Here is a 25,029-nt window from a genome sequence, read left to right on the forward strand (position 1 = left end):
TATATATATATATAACTGTTGTAATAAAGTCTAGCATTCATGCAGAGCTGATGTTGATTTGTTTATAAACAACACCTCTAGTGATGAGAGCAGAGTTAGAAAGCTGCAAGCTTTTATTAGATTTTTTCTCATCAGAAACACTGCAGGTCTGATGCACCATATGCTTCTTGGTGGTGTCAGGTATCGGGACCCAGCAGACGTGTGATATGGGGGACACTCAGGCCAAGACACGATCGATAAAGATGGGGTGGCCGACAGACAAAGAAAACATTGCATCGACACATTTGAACAAAGCTCAGATTATTACACAAGTTTTGCTTTTTTTTCCCAGACAAACTTATCTAATGTTTAAAGTAGTGAAGCAAACTAATCAATATGCATTTATTCATTTACCAATTAAGCCACTTTATCTGTCAGCATAATTGCAGTTTCAAAATTTCAACCTTTATTTGCCATCTAGATGAGTGAAGATGGAGATTACTGAGGTTAATTCTGTGAAATTATAATCAGCACGCTGATCTCATAGAGCCACTGAAGGCTGGAACCAGTGTGTAAAGAACACAGTGTGGGTTGGTTTAAAGCATGTGTAGGTTGCTGATTTTAAAAATACTCCCAAAGCAGCGGTCGACTTTTTCCCCCTTCAGCAGAGATAGAGAGAGCGTTTCTTTGTCATCCTGACTCTGCCATCTGTGCAGAGGATGCTGCAGAACAGCCCTGAGATGAAACAGCCAATACAGACACACAGAATGGTGAAGAGAGGGCGGGGCTTCGTGTGAAGGGGAGCGCAGCGCAGCGAATGGGAGAGAAGGAGAGGAGAAGAGGTGTCCCTGGCTCAAAATGCCCTTGCCTGAGCACTGAGGGCTTGGAGAGGCTGAGAGGAAGGAGAGGGGAGCTGGGAAAGACACGCCGGCAGGTGCTGAGGACAGGACAAGTGTATAGGTCAGAAATAAGTAAAAGAAAGCTTATCAGGGGAAGGTGTAGGCAAGAGATAAAATAAATAGAAGAAAAAAGAAACTGGCTATTTTTTGGGAAAAGCTGGAGCCCACTTATTTTTTTTAATCCTGGTTCATTTACCTCTGCACGGATTCTCCTCTTCGTCTTCTTCTTCTTCTTCTTGCTCTCCTCTCCTCTCTGACAGACAGCACCACCATGGAAACCGGGAGCCCCAGAAAGATTCAGTTCACCGTCCCCCTGCTGGACACCCACCTGGACCCAGAGGCAGCAGAACAAGTAAGGCGGAAAGCAATGGAAAATTTAAAAAGGGGGAAAAAAAAAATGGGGAAGAAAAGCTGGCTGTGTGGATCAATCAGAATCTGGAATGTCTTTGTGGATTCATGTTTGGAAAAGTGAAGGATTTCTACTTTTAAAACAATTTGTTAAAGATTATAAATTATTAGATTTAGACAGTTGAGTTGAATTTAACCAAGACCGATTGATGCTGAGCTGCTCAGGAGAGTGTGTCACAAATTCTGTGTACCGTAGTATTTAAATTAATCACAGTTAAAACATTTAACATTTGATGTGTGTCCTGAATGCAGAGCGGTTGTAAGGTCAATGAATTTATGATCGATTTTTCCACCTACCTAGACTCACAGCTTGGCAGATTTGTAGTAGGCACTTAGGATCCCAGCAGTGTTAAAAGTGATGTTGGACTTCAAACACACATCCCCAGTGGTTCATCGGGTGAATTTTTGATTTCACAGATTGACTGCTCACGGTTCCAACCTGTGAAACACTGATAGAAATTCTGTTGCATCATAGGTTAAAAATGAAATCACTATCGCTGGTGTAAATATTTCTTCTTCCAATCTAATAGTAACATCTGTGTTTGTTATTAGCAAACTAATCAATCATGTTTGTTTCAAAATATGGGGTGATGCAAGAAATCTGCATTTCATGATATAGGAGGGAATAAGGCTTAGTCAGTGGAAAATCCCAGCGCGTGCAGTTCTTGTGCCTGTGGAGAATACCGTGTGAAAATATGTCAGGTTTTCTCCTTTTTATAAATATAAAATGAAGATGACGGCTCATTCATAATGAAAGAATGCCGAATACAGCCGGCAAAGCTTTCGGAGTCTGCCTACACCCCATCTGCCTCTCCTCTTTCCTGTATCCTTCTACTTTTTAGTATTTTCTTCATTCTGACTGAAAAACACTGGGTAAACGTGGATGCCTGGAGACTTCTCAATGCTTTTCTGTTTATTTAGAAATTTTTCCCTGCAAAAGGATTTTCGGGAGCTGTGTGAGGTTGTGGTCAAATTCAGCTGAAGGCTGAGACAGAACTATAGCTTATATAGTTATACAGGCACATCTATGTTAAAATAATACTTTCCAAAACAAAACTATCACAACCCAGATCAATCAATTATGGCATGTCTGTCAGGTTCTGAGGCACCAGAACCCCAGACCATCACACTGTCCCCACTGTGTTTGAAAGTTGGCGCAATGTTTTTTTTTTTTTTTCAAATGCTGCATTATTTTTGCAGCAGAAGTAACATGATAAACACCTTCCTAGTGTTTCCCCTTCTGTGGAAGCTATTTTAGTGTCTTTTTCTATTGTTGAATTATAAACGCTGATCTTTACTGACAATACTGAGGCATGCAGTATTTTAGATTTTGTTCTGTGTTCCTTATTGACCTCCTGGATGAGTTAGGGTCATTTTGGTATACATTACTTATAAGGTTCTCCATTATTCCATGTTTCTCTACGTTTCTGGATAAAATCTCATTGTGGTTTTCTGGAGACTCAATGTCTTAAAATAGCTTTCTAGTTCTTTCCAGACTGATGGATGTCATGTTTTAGTTTCCGATCTTTCTTTGAACTTATTTACTTTGTGGCATACTAATTTTGGAGGTCTTTAGCCAACAGCATGTCAGACAAGTGATTTCTCCACAGGTCTGACAATTTAATTGCAGTTAATTTATGATTCAACAAGATAGCCGGTTATATTTTTTCACATTGATCAGGTCGGTTTCAGGAAAAAAATCACCATTCATGTAATTAAGCTGTTTGACAGTGTGTAAAGTAACATAAAATATCTGATTGCTGATTAAATGTGCAGTGACACCATGAAAATATGAAAGTGCACATATAAATACAGATATAAGTGTCAAATAAAATATTTGGCAAAATATCATGCTTTCCAAATAAAAAAATAGACTTGATGCAAAGAGCTGTAGTTCAGTGCCTTATAAGCAACACGTTATAGAAGAGACCTTCCTCTACCAATAAGCCCTTCTTCCCTGCAGCCTGGAGGCATTTAATAGCACCTTCACTACGGAAGAAACACTGTGTCCATCTACATTATTGTCAAAGTGACGTCAAAGCTGTTTATGCTCAATATATCAAAGAAAACAGAGAGTGTGATCTAACACTCAAAAACAGAAAAAAAAATCCTGTAGCAAAATCTGACCCTGTGCTGTTTCACTACGAATAAAACATTTAATTTTGACAATTACATTGTCAACATTTAAAAATATTACATTTCACTAGGTAAAACTGAGAAGGCTAAAAATAATCCTTTAATATACTTTATTCTTTTACTTTTTGACCAGGAAAGACTCAAAAAGATTTAACATCTCACTTACAAGGATGTCCTGGCCAAAATGACAGCAGCTCAAACACCACAAGAATAAAATATAACCAATGTAATGCAAAGAGGAACACCTGCATGAAAACAGTTATAGCACAATTTGTCTCCCATGAAAAACAGCTGTAGCAAAGTGGTTTATACTAGTTTTCTTTCAGTACCTTAATAAAAATCAAGCCTCTGAAGTTTGCAGAATTGACTTTCCCAATTTATGTCAACAGTTAAGTAATTTATAGTTTCACAACAATACTGGAAAGTGGAATAACTTGTATCTGTTGCTCTTGGGTTCACATGTTTAGATCAAACCTTCAATCTGAATGACTGATACCATTTTGGTTCTAAAGCATATTTTTTAGCTTAACTATCAGGAGCTGGAAGTTCAATATATTCTCACTTCTTCTGACATATTAAGGAATTTTGATCTTTTTTTTTCCCCCAGCCAGAATTATTGTGAGGTTTTATGTTCAGGAAATCTTCTTGAAAAGGATCAAACATGAAAAGCAAGAAAAGAGAAAAAATAAAATTCCCTTCAAACCTAACAGGCATAAGCAGAAAAACCCGAGTTGAAAATGCAAAATATTTCTCATGAATTTTTGTTTTACCTGCAATTTAAAAATAACATGTAGGTTTAAAAAAAATACATTAGTCTTTGACTTATGGGCACAATAGTTGTAATGATAGACTTCATTTGAGAAATATTTATTTTAGATGTAAAAACAATACAGGTAGTTTAATTTTTAGAAATTTTAATAATATATTGTCACACAGACGTCATCACGTTGCCTACGTTGCAATGCATTCTGGGTAAATAACGTATGCTTGATCCAATTGTGTTAACAGCCACGAGTGAAATCACAAGAGGTAATGAATATGAGGGAACAACCATCTGTTGACTCCATCATTGTTGCTTAAAAATAACTCAGTCTTCTGGAGAGAAATGTTGAGGGCACAATGTCCTTCTGAAGTTGTGTTCGGTTCTTTCCCACTGCACTCTTCTTTTTCTCATGTGGGAAACATCCAGACTAATCTCACTTATGACTATATATATATATTTATTTATTTTTTTTTTTTTTTATTGCAGCCAACAGTGACACAGTGTAGAATTATCTAAATGTACACCAGTCATTTAAACTACAACTCTGGTAAAGTTAACCTTCCAGTGTTTACTCTGTAGGTTTCAGTACAGAACAGACACAGCCACGTCAGCAGTCCAGCTGATCTGGCTGGGCCATTTTTTCACATTGATCAGGTGAAAAAGTGGCAACCTTCATGGTTGAAAAATAAATTTTTGACACATCATAAGCCACAATATTTTAGTTAATAGGAAAATTACAATATATTTGGGACAACATGTTCAACTAATCATGGACGCTTTAGCAAGAATAAGGTGTGCAGTTTTCTAACTTCTTGGGCAAACTGCTTGATCTTTTTGTTTGATTGTATTGATCTATTACAAAAATATAAATTTAAAGTGACAAAGAGAAAAAGTCCAAGTGGTATGGGGATTTTTGTTATGTACTGTATATAGTGTACATTTTATTTCTAGGTGGCAGCTGTTCAATAGAGGCTCAAAATATCCTCTGACCTTCTGTTTGCTTCCTTTTACTCAATAGTACACATTTCCTTTTGGTTRTATACAAATGAAATAATCTGTTTTCTTTGACCTGTAAAACCCAGAAGAGTTTTAGCTCACAACCTCAAATACAAGCATGATGAAACCTTTCATGATGTGCCAGTGGGACTTTTCCTTTTCAGGATGCATTTTCAATTTATTTCAGCATCACTATGAGCATCTCGCTCTCCATGCGGGTTCTCATGTGGCGTTGTATTTTTATTATAAGTATTACTATGACCAGAAGGCCCAGCAGGCCGTAAACAAACAGAGAGGAACCTCTGAATGTGAAAAAAAAGAATCATGTTTWTGAATTTCACACCAAAGGGGTTTCACTCATGCTTCAGTAATCCTTGCACCCTGACACCTCTCAGCATTGTAAACCAGCCACCCTGGGGACCTGGGGTGTCAGTCAGGACAGCCTCTCTGGGCTCTTGATAGATAGCAGCAAAAAACAGCCCCATATTTCATCAATACGCCAACATTGCATAAATACTCACTGTACACCCAAAGGAGCAGATTGGCAAAACCGTATAGAGGCCTAATGATGTCAGTGACTGATGTAACTAATTGAAGATTCTCAGTTTGGGAACTCAACCTRAAGCAGAGAGAGTAAGTCCTCTAACTAATAATAACAAAGACTAACTTAGGACATTTCCATTAGACATTTTAGCTGAGTTGGTGCTGCATACATTGCAAAGATGCAGAAAATCTAGATCCTCTGTTTTCTATCTCMAGCTGTTGGCAGTCATTTTGTGACAACTTAAGTCAGCATCTTACTGTGCCATGATACACTTAGAACAACATTGATTCAGAGACGACTCCATAGCGTTTTGTGCTCTTTGTACCTTTGCATTTTGTTGAAGGATGGCAACGGGTGTTAGGTTAGGGTGCAGCGTTGCCTGCTGATTTATGTTGAAGTATTAATGAAGAAGAAAGAGAAAGGTAGCTGCAATACATGCAGTAATATTGTGAATCTTATGTGAAGTTAATATCAGTATTTCAGCCTCTGTGCAGCAGGCATACCTGTAATTGTTTATTCTGCTAGCAAGCAGATTCAGTGTACAAAAGTATTCAAACATCCTTTTGGTCAAGTCAAAACTGAAGGCAAACACGGTATTKGCTTAGAATTTTATTGATGGGTGTGAGAGTAATGGACATTGAATAGATATGAATACCACACCTGTGAAATTTGTATAAAATATTAAAAAGTTGCATATTATTTTCCTMAAATTTTGCAGTTATTCAATGCTTTTTATTCATGAAATAAATTAAAATATCCATGTTTGTAGAAAGGATCCCCTTATAGACTTAAATGTTGAGCACACAAATATGTACTGTTTAATATCAAAACACTACAATTTAATTTTTCAAGTTTTTTTTACATTTCACGGTCTAAAAAAACTATAGAAACAATAGATATCTGATATAGGTCTTTCTCAGGACAGCAAACACATCACTGTGAATCATGAGGCATTTTAAAGAGAGATTTTATCATTACTCCACCYGTAGTCAATCCTTCATCAATTAGGCTCTTAAATGTTTAACACCTGAGGAACTTGTCAACACAGAACAATAGAAAACTGAATCTGATCATCTGCAAGTGTGCAATTTGTATATGTTATATTAAATATTACATGACCAAAAAACTATTCCAGAGCAGAATAGTAAAGGAGAAAGCAAAGAAAATTGAAGCAAAGGAAAATTTGGGGACTTATACATCCAACATTTTTGAGAGTAGTTTGGAAAGGAACAAACCTTAAACCTYTAGGTAATCCTGACTGTTCATCCTTCAACATCTCAGGTGGATTGATGCATTAGGCTTGGATCTTTTGTCATAACGACAGCTCAAAGGTGGTGCCATTGTAATCCAGAACAAAGATGCTTAGAGATTAGAGATCTTGAGACAGCGTGGAAAGGGAGTATTCTACACACTGTTGAGCCATTATCCTACATTGGCTTTTTGCACAAGAGATAAAACGTTTCTTAGAGAAAGCTCTTGAGGATAGTTATGAATACAAAAACAATGAATACAATTTTMTATGGTAACAACATTGTGTAAAGCCTATTTATTACACACTGCCTGGAACCTGGTCGTCTTATAGTTAATCGGTTTCTAATATAACATTGATTTTCAAATCAAGTCCCAGCTGCTTCCTTCTACATTATAGAAACTGCATATTTTCTGAAASACATTTTGTGCATTGTTTATCTTTCTGAAACGGATCCACTCTGCATTATGCATCTTGTAATTGTATATACTGACCTATTGGAAAACACTTTTACATTACAGTAATTTTCATCCTTCCAGCCTAAAGAAGAGTCTTCCTTTCAGTCAGCCTCTGAAAGTCAGAAGTATCTATRATGCGGATGAAGCTTTTGACATGCAAGCTAAAGACCTTTGCAAAAATATTTAGAGACATAAGTTAAGAGAACCAGTTACTGAAGAAAATGTTACGAGGGTGTGGCATTAGCCCCTAMAACTCCTTCCAGCAAGTTGGAAACTACATTCTCCCAGCTGGGGCTGCACAGTGGTGCAGTTGGTAGCATTGTTGCCTTGCAGCAAGAAGGCTCTGGGTTCAATTCCCAGCCTGGGGTCCCTCTGCATGGAGTTTGCATGTTCTCCCTGTGCATGCATGGGCTCTCTCCAGGTATCCAGCTTCCTCCAACAGTCCAAAAACATGACTGTCAGCTTGATTGGTTTCTCTAAATTCTCCCTAGGTGTGAGTGTATAGCAGACAGCTATAAACCTTCTGCTCACTTTTTGTCTCAATTACTTGGTGGTAATTTGTCTTGTTCTAGCTGAGCTGAGTGTAGTGCAATTATTAAAGGCAATGTGTTCCTACATCCTCATACAGATAAAAGCTTTTCTGTTTCACACAGAATCACTTGTCAGACTATGTTATATAGTTATTKAAATGTCCTTGTGGCTTGATTTATATATGCAGAACTAAAAGAGAACTAAAAACCAGGATTTCAGAACCTTTTATGTGATTTATATTTGAGATATATTATGAAATATCAAGGCAAATAAGTTGTACTTGCTCCTAAAAGAGGAGGCAGCAGAGATAAATCTTTGCTAGAAGCATTTTAGACCCACTCTTTATGGAGATTAAACCCTAAAGAACTTAATAAGGAATTGAAGTTGAAMTGYTTTCTTTAACTTTAGTGATTTCATGTATTTATATATGCTCATGTTTGTAAAGAAAATTTCTTTTTAATTTAGTTCTTTGCCACTAATTATGCTAGTTGCTCACAGATGTCTCTTCTTTGGGTTGATTGCCTGCTTGTTTCTGATTGGCTAAGATGCCCTTTGACCTCTATATAGACACATGGTTTGTCTGAGGTCTGTAACAAGCTGACGACAGCATGTGGCTGAGTTGAATCCTATTCTTTCCCCCTCATAAAATCTTAAGCATATTCTCCAATTTTTGCTATCCCAACTTTTTGTGCGTCTTTCAAAGGGCTGATGATTCATTGGGATCCATTTGACTCCCTGAGGAAGGCTTATGTAAAAAATACTGAAATTTCCTTYGTATTTTAAACCACGTCAGCAAAGTTTTTTTTAAAGAGGAAAGTGCCCATTAGGAATAGATATTTAAACACTGCAGTATTACAGGGTATGAGGGGGAATATGCTGCCCCTTGGCGGTTACCCATGTCACCCATATCAGAACTCACCACTGATCACAGCTTACTTGTTATACTACTTTGACGTAATAATAACCACTTGCCTTTTCACAATTTGCAGTTTTAGTTTAAAATATTTAGGTTTCCTTGCTAAAGTAGCTGAAGGTAGATTCAGCTACTGTAGCTATGAAGGTAGATTTAAAGCTACAATATGGCTCAGGACAGCTAGCAAGGTTAGATGAATTCCCTGCTACCCAGGTTTTCTGATTTTCTGAACAAATTTTGAACTSAAACATGTTTTTGTTGCTTTTATCACAGTTACCAAAAAGGTTCAGACATCAATTGGGGTCTTTCTACACTAAATATGCATGCTGTGCCTCTGCTTGCTTGAGTTTTCTTGGTAACAACCTTTTCTTCTACTCCAAGTCCATAAAACATTTACTGGTCAGGTTAATAGAGGTCACAGAGATCTCAAAGTGGCATTATGTCCATGGAGTGCTTCACTGAGTGATGATTATGAACCATAGAAGTGGCTGAAAAAATAGAGAAATGAACTGAAATGGCTGCTATGCATTTAACTGTATAAAATTCCGTGATTATCTCTTTACAGAGTTCTGAAAAAATAGGAAGTGAAAGCTTATATTTATTCAGTCCAGGTTCAGAAGCCTGAATTTAATTAAGCAAACTTTCGGTACTAAACAAAAATAAGCCATTATTGAAATTTGCACATGRGCTGCGRTTTCCTGTACAACCAAGTTGATTTTACAGCCTTCATGCTCTGTAAATTSTTCCAAAATATCAGTACATTTAATTTCTGTTCTGCTTTTAAAGTGTCTAGTGMTAAATTTTGTWAGATTTTCAATGTTTATTTTGTGCTAAAATTAAATTGTTACWCTTGATACCCAGCAGATAATGGCAGAAGGGAAATGTTTTGCTATCAAATGAAGTACAAGAGTTCCTGTACAGAAAAATGACATGCGGTTGCGGTTGTTGGGTGTCCTCAGGTGTGCATGTGTGAGTGAACATGAGGATTATTATGTGGAAATAGAAAATGGAAGGTGATGTATGTTCGCCCTCATTAAATTTATTCCACACTGACCTTTTCTGAAGTCATCACTAATGCTGAAAAATGTTTTAATCTGAGCTGGACTTTATGGTTTCACCCCASTCTAAATCTGATTAATGAAGTTTCATTAATTAAACAATCTTATTATCTATCTGATATTAATTATTTTTGTTTCCCATTGAATGATTATAGTAGGCCTTTGTTATGCAAATCTATTATTTCTTGCGCCTTGTTGGYTCTAACMACTTAATGACAATTTWTCCAAACAAGGATTTAAACTGGTTGAATTGARGATGTATTTCTTTTTTTTAATTATTATTATTATTATTTCTACTTTTACATATGTCAGAGTGACTCAGAGCTTTAACAAGATATAAGCTGTGCTACTTACTACAACATAAAAGACTGAGGAAAACTTTAACATAAGACTATAAGTYGCAGTTCAGGCTTTCATTTAACAAAACCAAATGTGAGAGTGCAAAACTAGCAGACCTGACAAATAAGCATTTGCCTTTTGTCRTCTTTTATTGGTTATTTTGCTCATCAGATCATACTCATTACATATATTTATCTTTTGAATCAAAATTATTAGTGGTTGTATAGCTTTTTAATTTTCTTGAATGTGATTTTTTTTCTCTTGTTACTGATGTGGAAACATAATCTTACTATATCACAGACATAARTGCTTTTTAAAAAAACTACATATAGTTAGAAGTGTGTTGTTTCTTTATGGGAGAGTGACTCATGAAGTTAGAAAGCCATTTACTGCATGCAATTCAACAATGAGACTTTGTACTTTAATGTTCCCTACAATGACTTTGTCTTTCTCTGTTTGTCCTTTTACTGAGAACATTCAGAGCATTTGGGTCATCATTAGTCTCCAGTTAATGTGCAGACTTAAAAAGACTTAGAAAGATGGAGAGAAACTGAGAGGGTATTAGAGGAATGCAAAACCCCAGGTAGTGATGTGGCTGTTTCTGGAGTAATTCATCTTAATCAAATCAAAGTGAACCCACTGTTGGAGAGTCTGAAAGATTCATTATGGAGGAGCTCTTGTCTGAACAATGCCAGGATCACATGTCAAATGACAGAATGAAAGATGAGAAATCGTAATCTTCCTCCTGGACTGATATAATCTCACCACTTTGCACGATTTCTGATCTTCTTTGGCTGCCCCAGTAACAAGCCTTGGGGAAGGTTGYTTTCACTTTTTATTTATGCAGCTTATTTTCTTACTCGAGAATAATATTTCATCATTAACCAAACCCCTCCGAGGAGGGATGAATCAAACACAAGCTCAAAAGAGCAACTTYCTGTACAGACATTTTAAAATAGATTTATACTGAATCTACAAAGTTTACTAAGCTTGATGAACTCTTACAGAGAAGCTGGTAAGATCATTAAAGCCATAAAATGTGAACAGTAGTTTTATTTTAATTAAACTCTCCTGGTTCCAATCAACCAAGACTTAAGGCAATTAAGAAATTGAACATTCCAATAAATYAAAGGTTTTGTCTGTAGCTGAACCAAAAACCATATAAAAGCCAGATATTTATTTTATTTCAGTAGTTGTAAATTTAATTTACCTACAAGTTTGCTCTGATCTATGTACAGATGGGRAWAAAAATAAAAAAAGCTAGTGAGTAAATTTCACTGTTTAGCAATGGAAATATTACACATAAAAATTGAGTCTGAGTTTAGTCATCACTGTGGTCATCAATCATCTAAGTGATAAATTAATGCAGGGGACTACCATTTATTTGATCTGGAACATAAAGCACTTTTTCCACAGCATTGACCTTGAATCTAATTTGAATGCATCACTTTGTAAAACCAAACAGAACCGACTTTTCATCTCTCCAAGGATTCTTTTGGGGAGCTGACTCACAGATCAGATAAGAAAACAGATTAATTTATTAGTTGTAAATAAATTAATCTAGAGAGTTTTAGTTATCATATGAAAATAAAAAAAGCTTTTTGATTTATTTCCCAAGATTTGTTCTTCAGGTATTTTTTTCAGTTTGAGGACAAAGAAAAATAAAAATTAAGCCACTCTAATGTCTATTTTTGCACATGAAAAATTACAAAGCAGAGCCATGAACATACTAGTGGAGTCACAACCCTGCCATTTTTGGCTTGACCTATATTTTACAGCTACGGCTTCTCCTGCCCACCAGTCACTTTCAAAGAATGCTGCTGTCCGTTGTTTYGAGAAGTGACAGGCGTTCATTATTAACAGACTGTGGGTTGAAAGGCAGGCATGGTGGCTTGAAGGGCAAGTCCGTTCAGTAAGTGCTGCTGTTTGTGCGAGTGGAGGATCGGGGAGTTTTCTTTGCTGCAGGGTGAGAAGAATAACAATGACTCTGGTTGTAATCAGTGCTACACAGCCATGGTTGTCCTTTAAAGTAGGCCAGTGGGTTGGCTTGTTGGAATGGAAAAAGACACAAAGCTAAAACTGCTAAAAGTATTGTGTAAATTACACAAGATTTACAATCCAATTATATAAGTACACTCATCACTGGCATGGATGCTATAGGACAGATTGACACTACTTTTAAATCTCAGTAATGAAGTATCATTAATTAAACAATCTTATTATCAATCTGATATTTTTTTTTGTTTCCCATTGAATGATTAGTTACTTAGATACTTAAAAGGACCTGGGGTKAATCCATTCTTTAGCACTGTAATTAATTTCTGTCAGAGAGATAATCATGTAACCCAATATCATAGAAAAAGAAAAAAGAAAAGAAGCTATTCAAAGCTCTAAGAGCTATAAAACCTTCAGACATTTTCTTGATYCTGTGTGTAAAGGCTTCTTGTCTCTTCTGATTACTTGTTGGTTTGTGTTTTAAACTACAAGCAAATGTTGTTGATTCTTTGTGCAGATTGACCAGCTATTAATACTTTATCCATCATGATGTATGAGTGGAGGGTGGACCAAAGTGCAAGATGGATTCTGGATGAATATAAGGAAAGATGTTTTTAACAAAGTGTCCAAAAATCAAACAAACTCGCAAAAATCATGGAGAACACAGGGAGCCAGAGCAGAGCAAAAACACAGAAACCAGCTAAAAAGACAGCAGGGTAAAACGGAGAAATAAGATCCAGCGAGTACTGAAAGCAGGAGAGGTGGGTAAATACAGAAGACTGGGACTGATTAGATAACGGTAACACACACAAAAAATGACAGTAAAACAACAGTTTAAACATGTTTTAAGCCAGCAACATTTTGGGTAATTAAAACCAGAATTACTTGTAGCAAGCATAGCATAGAATATTTAATGACACCAGAAACAAGCTTTCGTACCGGAGGTTTTATCAGGCTTTCCACACATCTTGACTGTGAGCAGCAATGCATAACAGAGTCACACTGGCTCAAATCGAAGGCTGCAATCATTACAGTTAATAACTGACATCTGACTTAAAATGAGAAGCAACCAATTTTCTCAGAAATGACATATAGTTGTGCGCAGGAGCTGCACACCTCTGCCTGGCTGCTATAGAAAAGAAAATACATTATCATCACATATTCACACCCTTCTTGTTTGGCAAGGTTGTGTTTTAAAGATGATGAACGCCCCTCATATCTGAATCACATCACTTTGAATGTACTAGAAAGATGGAACTCACTCTGCTTCTTTTGTGCCCAGGGACTTTTTTTTAATCTGTAGTCACATTTGTACCTGGAGTCAAAGCGTGAAGCTCATCAGTTCAGGTCTACAACCTTGTGAAGCTCCAATATCTAATATCTGTAGCACATGTAAGAGAAAAAATATAAAATAAATATTAACTCGTGTTTGAAGAGAGACAGAGAGAGAGAGCGAAAGGTTTGAGCAGGAAGAAAGATTAATAAAACTGAAAGCAACAACGTCTGGTTACCACTGTTAAGTATATTTATGTATACTTCAGAGTGACTTTACTTGGTGGAAAAAACGTAAACCTTATTGATTTCTGGTTCAGATGTATATTTTAAAGCATAATTTTAAAGCACCTAATTTTAAAGTTCCTTTTTGGTAATGAAAACTGATCATGTTTTGATGCTGCTTTGTTTTGGATGAGGTTTTGCTAAGTGAAGCAGGCTTCAGGATGAAGACCAGACTCGACACCCAGCATTACCCAGCAGCTTTGTCAGCTGCAGTACAATTGTTTACGCTTCTGTCAAGAGGAGGACATGTGACGGTGCTTAAACGCTATTTAAGCTAACCTTATTATAGGGCTTTACATTTATTGAGCAATAAAATTAAAAGTAATCTCCTGTTGCTGGATTTGTCTGAGGAATAAAAAAATAAATAACATTTTCCTCTCAAGAGCTTTTGAGAGAAAGTACTATTAAGCAGTTCACAGCGGTTTTCGTTTTTATTATTTAATTTTCTAAATATGTATTGATGCACATGATGAATCTTGCTCTGAAGAGGCTTTATTTTGTTTCTTCTTGCAATTTTATTTCCATTAAGCCCCTTCTTATTAGTTTTGTATTCCCAACAATGTCTTTTTTTTATGAATGCTCTTTTTCTTTCATTTTTCAAAGCACAAAAAAATCTCAACATTCACAATCCAACTACCCTTTCCATCTGCCGTGATCAAACAATGCACACTAAAGTTCTGCACCACCTCAGAGCCGTCATCTTTGAACATTATTGCTCAGTTATTTTCCTCTATAAGTGAATATTCACAAGTGAAAATCCTTCTTTAGTCACTGCGTGTTGCTGCTACTGATCCCAGAAACAAGCAGGAGTTTGATAACTATCTGATCTCAGTGCTCAGTGCTGCAGGATACAGCCTTGCCCTGGTCCAAATCAGCCATCTTCAAAGTCTACAGAATTCCAGTTCTTCTGAAAGTAGTAGGATCCTGGATGCTGGACTGACCTTATTAACTGCTCATACTGGGAAAGGGCTGCAGCCATGCTGATAAAATCTATTCAAATAACTTGTTAAGCAAAGCACTGCTATTCTTACCATCGTTTTATTATTGATTGTATGTCAAACTGAACACCTTCTGAAAACGAATGTCTCAAGAATACTGACATAAAATGGAGAAATTTGTGTGAACATTCATACACCTGTCTGTTACTAAAACTGTGTTGATAATAATTAAATCATCAGTTTCTGAACAAAACGTAATCTTTTTCAGATCAGAAGACGCAGACCCACACCTGCAACTCTGGTGGCGTCCAGTGATCAGTCCTCACCAGGTAGGAGACTCAACAAGTGAAAATAACATGCTAAAAAGAAACATGTTTTCTATTGTTAGTTGTGTTTCTCACACACACACACACACACACACACACACACACACACACACACACACACACACACACACACACACACACACACACACACNCACACACACACACACACACACACACACACACACACACACACACACACACACACACACACACACACACACACGCACACGCACACGCACACACACACCTACACACACACAAAAACATAGTTTGAAATAAAATGCTTAAAATTTCAGTATCCTCAGTCACTATTAAATGCAACTTCATAGACTGAATTCATTACTCCAAAAATCTTGCATATTCTTCAAGCTAAAGGTTTATACACAAATGAGGATAAAAGTATTTCTGTTTTTCAGCTTTACTGCTGTTATTCTGCCTCTCATTCCTTGTAACCACCAAATGAATCTTCCTGCTGCATTACAGCAACAAAAACAGCTACGAGTTCTCTCACGGGATCTTGACGATCAAACAGAACAGCGAACCTCTGAGGACTTTTCTTGCTGTATGAGTCATCCTCCCTGCTTTCCTCACTGCCTCTGTTGATTTGGGAATATATTTGTGTGTAAAGTGACCCACCGCAGAATTAAGAGATGAACGCAGAGAGAATAATTTTCTCCTGTTGGTATTCTCTGGTCTGAATGAGGAACGAAGCGATGAGTCATGATAAATAGAAGGCTATTAGTATGCTCTCGTTCTTTATCTCACAGTTTTATATTTTCCCTGCAGAAAGTCCAGCATTGCAAACATGATTCTTGATACATATCTGCAGTTCTTTTAAAATTGTTTCCTTGTGTATAAAAAATACGTTTTTCATTTTAAGCCATGAAAGTCATTTTAACAAAACCAAAAACCACCTGAAATTAATTAGCTGAATAAGTTATAAAAATCTAAGGAAGCTGAGCTGAATATCTGTGGAGAATGATTAACTACATGCAGATGAGGTCGGACCATTTTTGTTTTTTTCATGAATCTTACCCTGGGCAATCTTCTCCTTCTAAGTATCCCTAAAAGTAGGATGAAAAAATTAAATATATAGTGTTTTTGGTGCTTGATTCAATCCCAGGTTGCAAAAATACCACATATTTGAATTAAGTTTTAATGTAATCCTATTCTGTGTCGAATATCTTAGCTTGCATCTGAGTTGCTTTAAATATTTTAGGTTTTCAACTAGAGATGAGCAAAATGCAACCCAGATTATTAAAATGTGTCCCTGTGAACAAGCACTTTGCTTTACTGCAGAACCGAAAGCTTCACATCAGATACCAAACACGGTTTCATTACCCAGCCTCGATGTGCAGCAGCCATAGTTTCTATGCCGCACCTGATGGGATGTCACTCTGGGACTTGATATATTAGTGGGTTTGATGATTAACAATCAGGAACAAGTCGAAATGGGATCAGCAAATAAACAGCAAAACAAATATAATGCAAGTGAAGGTAGGCGTGAACAAATGATCTTAGATGAAAATTCTGTTGTTTCTGTAGACATTGATCATTGTTCACAGCTTTGAATGTTATTTAAACTTGTTTAGGTAAAAACCCTCACAGTTGTTATTAAATCCTCCTCATATTCATCTTGAAGGGATTAGTAATCACTCCTAATTGCCACAAGCAGCTCAAGAAGTTTCATTGTCGCTGAAGTGCAGCTATGTGGCTTGTTTCTTGCTTAGCTCTCATTAAACCTCCCACAAATGTCAAAGCAAAATTAAAAACTGAACTAATGAGATGGACTAAGTCAAGCAGATGCAAAGGCACACTGAATCAGACGCAGACACACAATATCACAGCTGTCATGATCGGCTTCGTGAGCTTTTGTGTGTGAGAGTAAAAGCTTGTGGGAGGGGGATGGGGCTGAACAGACATGATGATCAGAAAGCAGAGCTGCACTGGTGCAGTAATGGTGTGCCCCACATCAGATAAATCCCTGCATTATTAAATGTGCTGCATATTGCTCTTCTCTGTGCACTGTGATCCCCCAAAACCACGTCAGAGGAGCAGAGACAACCAAGATACCCACTGTGTGCACAATAATGAAGAAGGTCATTAAGAGACTGAGGGTGACCTCAGTTTTCTTCAAGGCTGACCCTACAAACTGGAGGATTTCTTGTGTTCACCGATTCTTGAAGTAACTTGATCAAATAAGCGTGGAAGAAGTGCTGACGCTGAAGATTTATTAGTGAAATTTAATTACTTCTATTGTTCATGCAAGTGAGACAGAATAAAAAAAAAACATGCACAGCCATCGTTCCTCCTAATTTAGAAAGTGTAGCTATCTTCTTAAGAAATGTTATCAACATTTGGAGTTGCCTGTCATGTTGCATTGCTTTATAGGCAATTTGAAAAGACTAAGCAGTTTCCATTGTGCCAGAGAAAAATTCTCAATTGTTTAAAATGCAAGATCTTCCTCAGTCTCTGCAAAACATAATTGATTACAATGTTTAATGGATTTTGTAGCATTTAAAAAAAAAAAAAGTACATTCATTAATGTATTTATTACTCCCCCGGACCACAGATCAGCAAATAATAAGGGATTCAGTTTCCTTCCCAGGACATTTTACATTGTGTTAGGATTAGACTGGAAATAAACTCCAAACTTTCAGTTGTCAGTCAAATTTTCTTTGCCACAGATTCACACCTGTCTAAATTGCAAATGTTATTTGTGTGACCTAAGGAATGTCAAATGATAAACTTAGCTAGACTGTCTATATTTTACTAGTTAGGTGAGGACTGAATCACAAGACAAAGAAAAAGTATGAGAATTTGACTTGTCAGCAGTTTTAAACAGTAGTTTGTGTGTTTCCAATCAAAATTAAAAATATTAACACATGTATCTCTACAGTATATATGTTTATTATTCACTTATTAAAATTAATGAGAGAGAACACTTAGATATTAGATTTGGAGTCCTGTTAATGATTTGTTGGAATAGATACAACAAATAAAATGCCTTGTGCATTTTAGTCCGCAACCTTCCCACAGTTTTCTTCTAGTTTTGGCTGATTCGTATATGAAAGGAGGCAGACATGAGATAATCATGTTTCTATTTTTTTCATATTCTCATTGCTATCATTAATAGTGTTGTGAGCTTGTATCTGCTTCAGAAGTACATTTGGTGCTTCTTTTGTTGAAAGACAATGAGAAAAAGCAAAGGAGGCTTGATGCAGGTTCAGCATGAAAAGAAAGGAGCCACTTCTGTTTAAATGTGCAAAAATAGACAAAACAGGCTCTTCCTTTCATACTCTGAAGGAGACGCACGATTACACGAGACATTTATTTTTATTTAGTTTTTCAAATACATCAATAATTGACTGCAGCATGAATTTTCAATCATTTGTCAGACAGTGCAATTGGTTGTGAGTATTTTCTCAAATTTTTCTGAAAGTGGCTTATAGTTTAAACACATTAGAGATGAGGACAACTGGCTGCGAGTCAGTGGAGTGTCTCTGTTTTCATCTTGTTTTGTTTCAGTCGGCCAGCTGGGAGTTGCAGTGATAGACTCATCACTACTGGAAAAGCTTTTTTACTGGCTTTTTTCCTCGTTCTGCGGCACAGATGGGCCACACACAGACATGAAACAATCTGATAATCAACCATTTTACTGCCAAACTTTATATTTCTTGACCCAAATTGTTCAAATTTTTTTGTTAGAAATCGAACTATAGCTTCTTGTTGCTTTCATTTAATCTACTGTGATTTTAGCAATTGAACTATGAACACTTTATTCCGGTGTAAATCCATCTGCATCTGATTATAATTTCTTAATTGCCCAGCTCCCACTATGTTTTCTATTTCCATGTTTTGATGATGAAGGCAGCTCGTCTTCTTCCACAATAATGGTCTCATTTGGCTCTCAGCAGGTGTCTGATTAATTGAAATACTTGAAAACAACTCAAAAAAGGGAACTGGATTTGCATTTTTCCAAAATCTGAGATTCAAATGAGATTTCAAGCAAGCTTGACCCATTTTACACTTTATAAACCAATTGTCTAAGAACCTGAAACAAGAGCGAACTCATTATTATACAAAACGTACAGAATTTTAAATGGAAGGAAAAGAGTAAATGTAGCTTTTGTGTCCTTTATGTTGCTTGGTTGTTGTTTAAAGAGCCATGTTCATGTAGGGTTTTCATAGCTTTATACAAAAGTATGAATTAAACTGAGAGAAATTTAAACTTCTCCAAAAAAAATTAAAACACGACTGAATTGGGTGTATTTTTGTAAAGAAAGAAAAATGCAATTATAATTAAAATAACATTTAATAGCATTTCTGAAAATCTTTATTCACTTTTGGATTAGAGTTTGGTGCATAAAGAAAATCAAAGAAATGAGGGAATTAAAATAAAAGCACTATCTTTTGAACAGAGCATACTTTTAAGTAGGGATATTATATGCAAGTTGGCATACAAGCACACTCACACACACGCACACACACAGAGACGAACATCATTTGCAGTGCCGAGGGATGCGTAGGTTGCCAAGCAACTAGGTGGTGTCCTAGAAAAAAAGTTTCAAGGCTGTAAAACATAGATTTTGATGTAAGTTAAAGATGCTCACTGTTGATCAGAGGTCTCACTGTACCAGAGTCAGCTGTTTCGTTTAACACGTTTAACTGCGTCAGCTCCAAGGCTATCATGTTCTACATAATACATCTCCCTGTCTTCTCTTTACTCAGAAATGCTTCTGCGAGTTTTACAGCTTATATGCTGTTGAACGTTTCTTTAAACATTAAGAAAAACTGTTAACAGCTAAAACAGTTCTGGATCAGCTCAAATAAATTCACTTAAAAGGGACAAAACTGAACTGAGTTTGAGTGCCAGGTGGCTCAGGTGGTAGAGTGGGCTCCTTGATGTGGTTGTCCTGTGTCCGAGTCCCAGTTTTGGGCAATTAGCTGGAAGTCTTTTCTCTCTCTCTGCTTCCTCTTCCTCCTATTTCATGGTCATTTACTACTAAATAAGAGCCACTAGAAATTAAAATATCCTGCAAAAAAACACCAGACAGTTAGTGATGCAGATGTTCCCTGCATCACTAACATTGTTTTAGTTAAAAAGTGAAATACAAAAATGAGAATTTTTTTTTTTAAAGTACAAAGTACATTTAAAAAGTCAAACTACAGCATGATCAACATAATAGAAAATAAACTTGTTTTCTTTTCTGACTACATAGGAAATAAGTTTACAAAACTCGCAGGTTGGGTTAGGGTTTGTCTTTGAAGGTGGATGTAATTGACATGTGTAGCGGCGTTGCGAGGCTCGGTGCTGGGTAAAAATCAGGCCCTTGTATCAGATAATGTGTGATGTGGGCAGAGGTCATCTTCTCTGCTCTGCTCTCTTTGGATGCACAGCAGTGCTCCATCTACGAACACAAAATCTGAAACAGTTTTTTTGTTGCAGTTATGTGGTGTTTTTTTTTTCTATTTCTGTATCCAGAACTAAAGTGATTGTTTGCTTTGTGACAGAAATAGATGAAGATCGGCTTCCAAACCAGTTGTATAAGGTAATTCAATCAAGCTCTCTAAAACAAAGATTCACTGAAATGTGATTATTAAAAATAAAATAAAAAAAATCCCTCTACTGTTGTTTTCCTTAAATTGAGTTTCAGCTCAAATCCATCTTTGTACTTTCTGCTTAGCTGATATGTAATGTTGATATTTTCCAGGCTGCTCTGTTGAACTCTCCCCGACAACGAAGAAAAGGACAAAAGGGGACACCAACAATGAAAGGTGCACTATTTTATCAACCTTATTATCTCTCTTCCATATGTGATGGTGACAATCTGTTAAAAACAGCACTTTGTTTTTAGCTCCCATTGTAGAGCAGCTTCTTTCCCAGATACAAAATGTTATATCTGTAAAACACCAATCCCTTTTAAGTTTTTATATTTAATTTTATTTCTAGAAATGCTAACATGTTGCTAAGGCAACAAGGTATTTGATAAAGTAACCTGCATAAGGTTTTGAGTAACCTGAGAAGTTTTATTGGCCTCAACTTTTACTTTAATGTTCCACAGCCAAGAATCTCTTTTCACATGTAACATAAAGGTTTGTTTTGCTGATCTAGATCACATTTAAATAGTAAAGCAAAGATGAAAGGATGGAAATGATATTTGGTTGAAGCTTTTGAGTAAGTAGGACACACATTAATGTCCTTTATTATGGTGAAATAAACTTTATATTTGGACATTAAATAGGAGGAAGGGGTTTCTGTGTAAAACTGGAAGGAGAAGTTTTTTTCAAAGCTGTAACATTGAAATGGAAAAAATATATTCAGTTCTGCTAAACAGTAAACTTTTCTTTACTTTTCCTTTTTTTATCACTGCAATGTTCCCTTGTGATGTAATGCAAAACATCTTTAATTATCTTGTTGATGAAATGTGCTATGGATATAAACTTGCCTGGCCTAATACAGATGTGCTTAGAGAGATAGACTCTCTAAGCACACAGACTTTAAATAAATTCCTCTCCCAGAATTAGATTTTTGTTTTGACTATACATTATGAATGACTTTAGTTTAATGAAAACACCGAGTAATACGACAAAAAAGAAGGAGCCATTTTTGCATCCCATTTCCACTTTTTAGGTTTAAACGACTTCCAGGCACTATTGTCAGCACAGTATAATCTGCACAGCGCTGGCTAGTTAATGAGGGGAGTTCTTTCCATCTTTAGGGTCCAATTTCTAACTTACTCTGTCAGTGTGGCTCTTCCTTTGCCAAGGACTCATTATCCGATTTTTAGACTGGGTCTCCCTTCGTCTCTATGTTTCTGACTTATAAAGTTGGCCTACATGAGAAACATTTTATTGGTTTTTGGAACTTTTATACAATGCTAACAGTGGAGAAAACACATGCCACGAAAAATGAGCAAGTCGATTTGATTTTACAACACATCATTAAAGAGGCTATTTTAAGTGCACAGTTCTGAGGGAGGGGCATATGTAGTCAAAGTGACAGCATTTTTCATTAAATTGAAGAATAAACATTCAGAGACATATTTTTTAATGTTTATTATGCCGTTTTATTTAACAATCTGTTAGAGGTAACCTCTGATGGCCAGAATATTTAGGTGATAATTATTGTGCTTTAGTTTTGAACATGTTAAATAAGTGTTAAGTTGTTTTCCCCTTCTTAATAGTTCAGGTGGTTAATTTAACAGAAAACATTTTAAGCTGCTAAACGTCTTTAGCTGGATTTCCTCATCCTCCAACAAACTCTTCATCCTTAACCTTGTTTACTCTGTTTAGTCGCCATCAGCTGTTATTTTCACCCATTAATGTCTTTCTTGATGTCCCTCCTCACAGAGCTGCAGTTTCTTGTAGAACATCACCTGTACAGGCAGCAGCAGGGAGCTGGAGACGAATGCTCCTCAGAAAGCTGCTTGTCTGACCGGCCCAGTCCCGACTCTGTTCCCACTGGCGAGGAGCTCCCACATGATGACGAGGCCACTGCAGAGGCCTTTGAAAAGCTGCGCTGCCAAATGGAAGGTAAGTTAGAACCAAAATAAAAAGTAATTTTACTGTTTGCTTGCATTGGCATAAATTGATTCTGTACATGTTCTTAAAATCTACTTTATAAACAGTCGTACTTCGACTGTACACTAAAATGTTAAGTCGTTATTTACTTATTGACACTGATTCTTGTCTTCAAGCTATAACATAGCAAATGTTTTTGTTAAACCCACTAAATGCTGGGGTGTGCTGTGGTGGCGCAGAGGTTCAGCACAACCCACATATGGAGGCCTTAGTCCTCGACGCAGCCATCGCAGGTTCGAATCCCAGCCTTTGCAACCTTTGCTGCATGTCTTCCCCCTTCTCTCATTACCCGCTTTCCTGTTAATTAACTATCAAATAAAGGCCACTAGAGCCAATAAAATCTTAAAAAAAAACACTACATGCAAAGACATCCATCTTTGCAGATGCTGTCTGTCTGAGCTAAACTATTTTACTTTCTCTGACAAAAATAGCCTTGCCTGAGGGCAAGTAATTCAATGTAATGGCAGGTAGAGCTAACAGCACACACTAACTACACTTGTAATTGCCCTCGACTAATGCATTCTGAGTGTACCGGGCTTATTTCTCTGTAGCAGTAGCACTGTGTAGTGGTTTAAATTTTATATCAGTCCACAGTGTGACGTACAACATGGAAAGCCCCCTTTCAAGATTATAAGATGATTGTCCTTTATTTGAAAGTTTCACCAGAGGAGGCTTAAATGAAGTGCTCAGTCTGGATGAAAGAAGCAAAGCGGAAGCTGGGGAAAGCAAATCAATGACCATTAACACCAGTTCTGTCGAGTATGGATTCACTCAAAGATCAGTGGTTTAAATTTGTTATAAGGGGTAAATAACCTTCAACTGTAAATGTCAGGAGGCATTGACTGATGAAAGGTGGAGCAGCTCTGTTCATCACTTGAAAACTACTGCTGCAGGATGTTGTTTCATCTTTAGCACGTTGAGTTTTGTCTCTGGCTGTAGTTTCTCTCCGGTCAACATTTATCTGCATCCCTGCTCCCTGCAGAGTTCTCCAGGGAGAGCCTATTAGATGCCGGCGGTGAACTGGAGTGCCCCCTCTCCAAGGAGAAAAACGATTGTTCCAGTGTGGCCACCGTAGCAGATCCCTCGTCCCAGAAAGAAAATGCACTAACAGGTAAACAAAGATCAACCTCGCTAAGACGCAAATCTTTTCCTCCCACGTCTGTTTCTGTTTCACGAAGGGACACTTTCACTGTCCATTTGCCAAGTACACAGGGTTTATTTATGCAGGGTAAACAAGATTTGGTCAGTGTCAAGTAATCATGGCTTGTCAATAAACAACTGTGACGTGGCCTTGACTTCATGTGTGAAATATCCAGGTAGACAGTCACTCAGCTGCTGGAGGCTGAATATCAAGGTTGAATACAGAAGCTAATATCTAAAGTGTTTCAACCAAAAATAAATCTAAAAAAAATTTGTCCTTGCCCCTGGTAAAAATCTTTAAAATAATATGCCAGCTAATATGTTATTAGCTACTTTACAGGATCCTAAGCAGGGCTTAAACACTCCACAGATTGAAATAATCGTTATCTTATGCAGCACCTGGCTTAAGAAACCAATCTGGAAAACTATCACTGGAAAAAGACAAAGGTTTTGCGTGGTACTTGACTGGATGCAGGATTTGCAAATCAACATGTATCAATAGGCTCTTTAAGCAGCCGAGCAGATTTGACTGCTCTTTAAACGGTAAAATCTGCGTAATAATGCTTCTGTAAACCAGAAAATAAGCAAATGCTAACTTCAGTTTTTTTTTTTTTTTTTTATGTATTCAAATTTTTGTTTTTCCACACATTTAAATTCCCTGGGAAAATTGGAGCTTTGACTTATAAACCCATAAAAAGCTTCTGAAGGAGATGTCGGAAACTGCAAATATGCAAAAAGGGAAAAAGGGAAGAATTTTTTTGTTCATGAAACATTAATGTGTGGTAAGTAAAATTTATTTACGTAGCACCTTATGCAGTCAAAGATTACTAAGTAAGCACCTCACAAAGAGAATGTAGCAATTAAAAAAGAATTAAACATTGACAAAAGACAAATAGTGTATTTAAAAAATACTAACAATGGAAAACACATATTGTAATTTTAAAAGACATTAAGGAAAATCATACTGGAATAAGAATTTTTTTTAGCTGCCTTTTGAATAAGGCAGAACCCTGAAGGCAATGTAAAAACAAAACAAGGTTGTTCAATTGTTATTAAAAAAAAGTAAAAAAAAAGACATTACTGCATTTAAAGGGCATAGAAGACCTGTATTTTTAAAATGAGTTAATATTGAGCATGCATATTCTTCAGTGGGAATATATTCTTATCAGTGAGACTCATCAGATATATTTCAAATATATCTGATGATATTTTTGGA

General features: G+C 36.6%; 1 protein-coding gene across 1 annotated transcript in view; it reads left to right on the forward strand.

Moving 5' to 3' along the window:
• The first annotated feature begins 754 nt into the window (after positions 1 to 754).
• Positions 755 to 25,029, forward strand: part of LOC103464423 (protein phosphatase 1 regulatory subunit 1A) — a 27,596-nt gene continuing 3,321 nt past the window's right edge. Inside the window, exons 1-6 of the mRNA XM_008408508.2 lie at positions 755 to 1,230; positions 15,032 to 15,092; positions 20,604 to 20,641; positions 20,804 to 20,867; positions 22,443 to 22,625; positions 23,656 to 23,784. Of these exons, the coding sequence (XP_008406730.1) occupies positions 1,150 to 1,230; positions 15,032 to 15,092; positions 20,604 to 20,641; positions 20,804 to 20,867; positions 22,443 to 22,625; positions 23,656 to 23,784 (556 nt within the window). The 5' untranslated portion in view covers positions 755 to 1,149. The remainder of the gene's footprint in view (positions 1,231 to 15,031; positions 15,093 to 20,603; positions 20,642 to 20,803; positions 20,868 to 22,442; positions 22,626 to 23,655; positions 23,785 to 25,029) is intronic.

The sequence above is a fragment of the Poecilia reticulata genome, linkage group LG5, assembly GCF_000633615.1.
Source record: "Poecilia reticulata strain Guanapo linkage group LG5, Guppy_female_1.0+MT, whole genome shotgun sequence".
Lineage (NCBI taxonomy): Eukaryota > Metazoa > Chordata > Actinopteri > Cyprinodontiformes > Poeciliidae > Poecilia > Poecilia reticulata.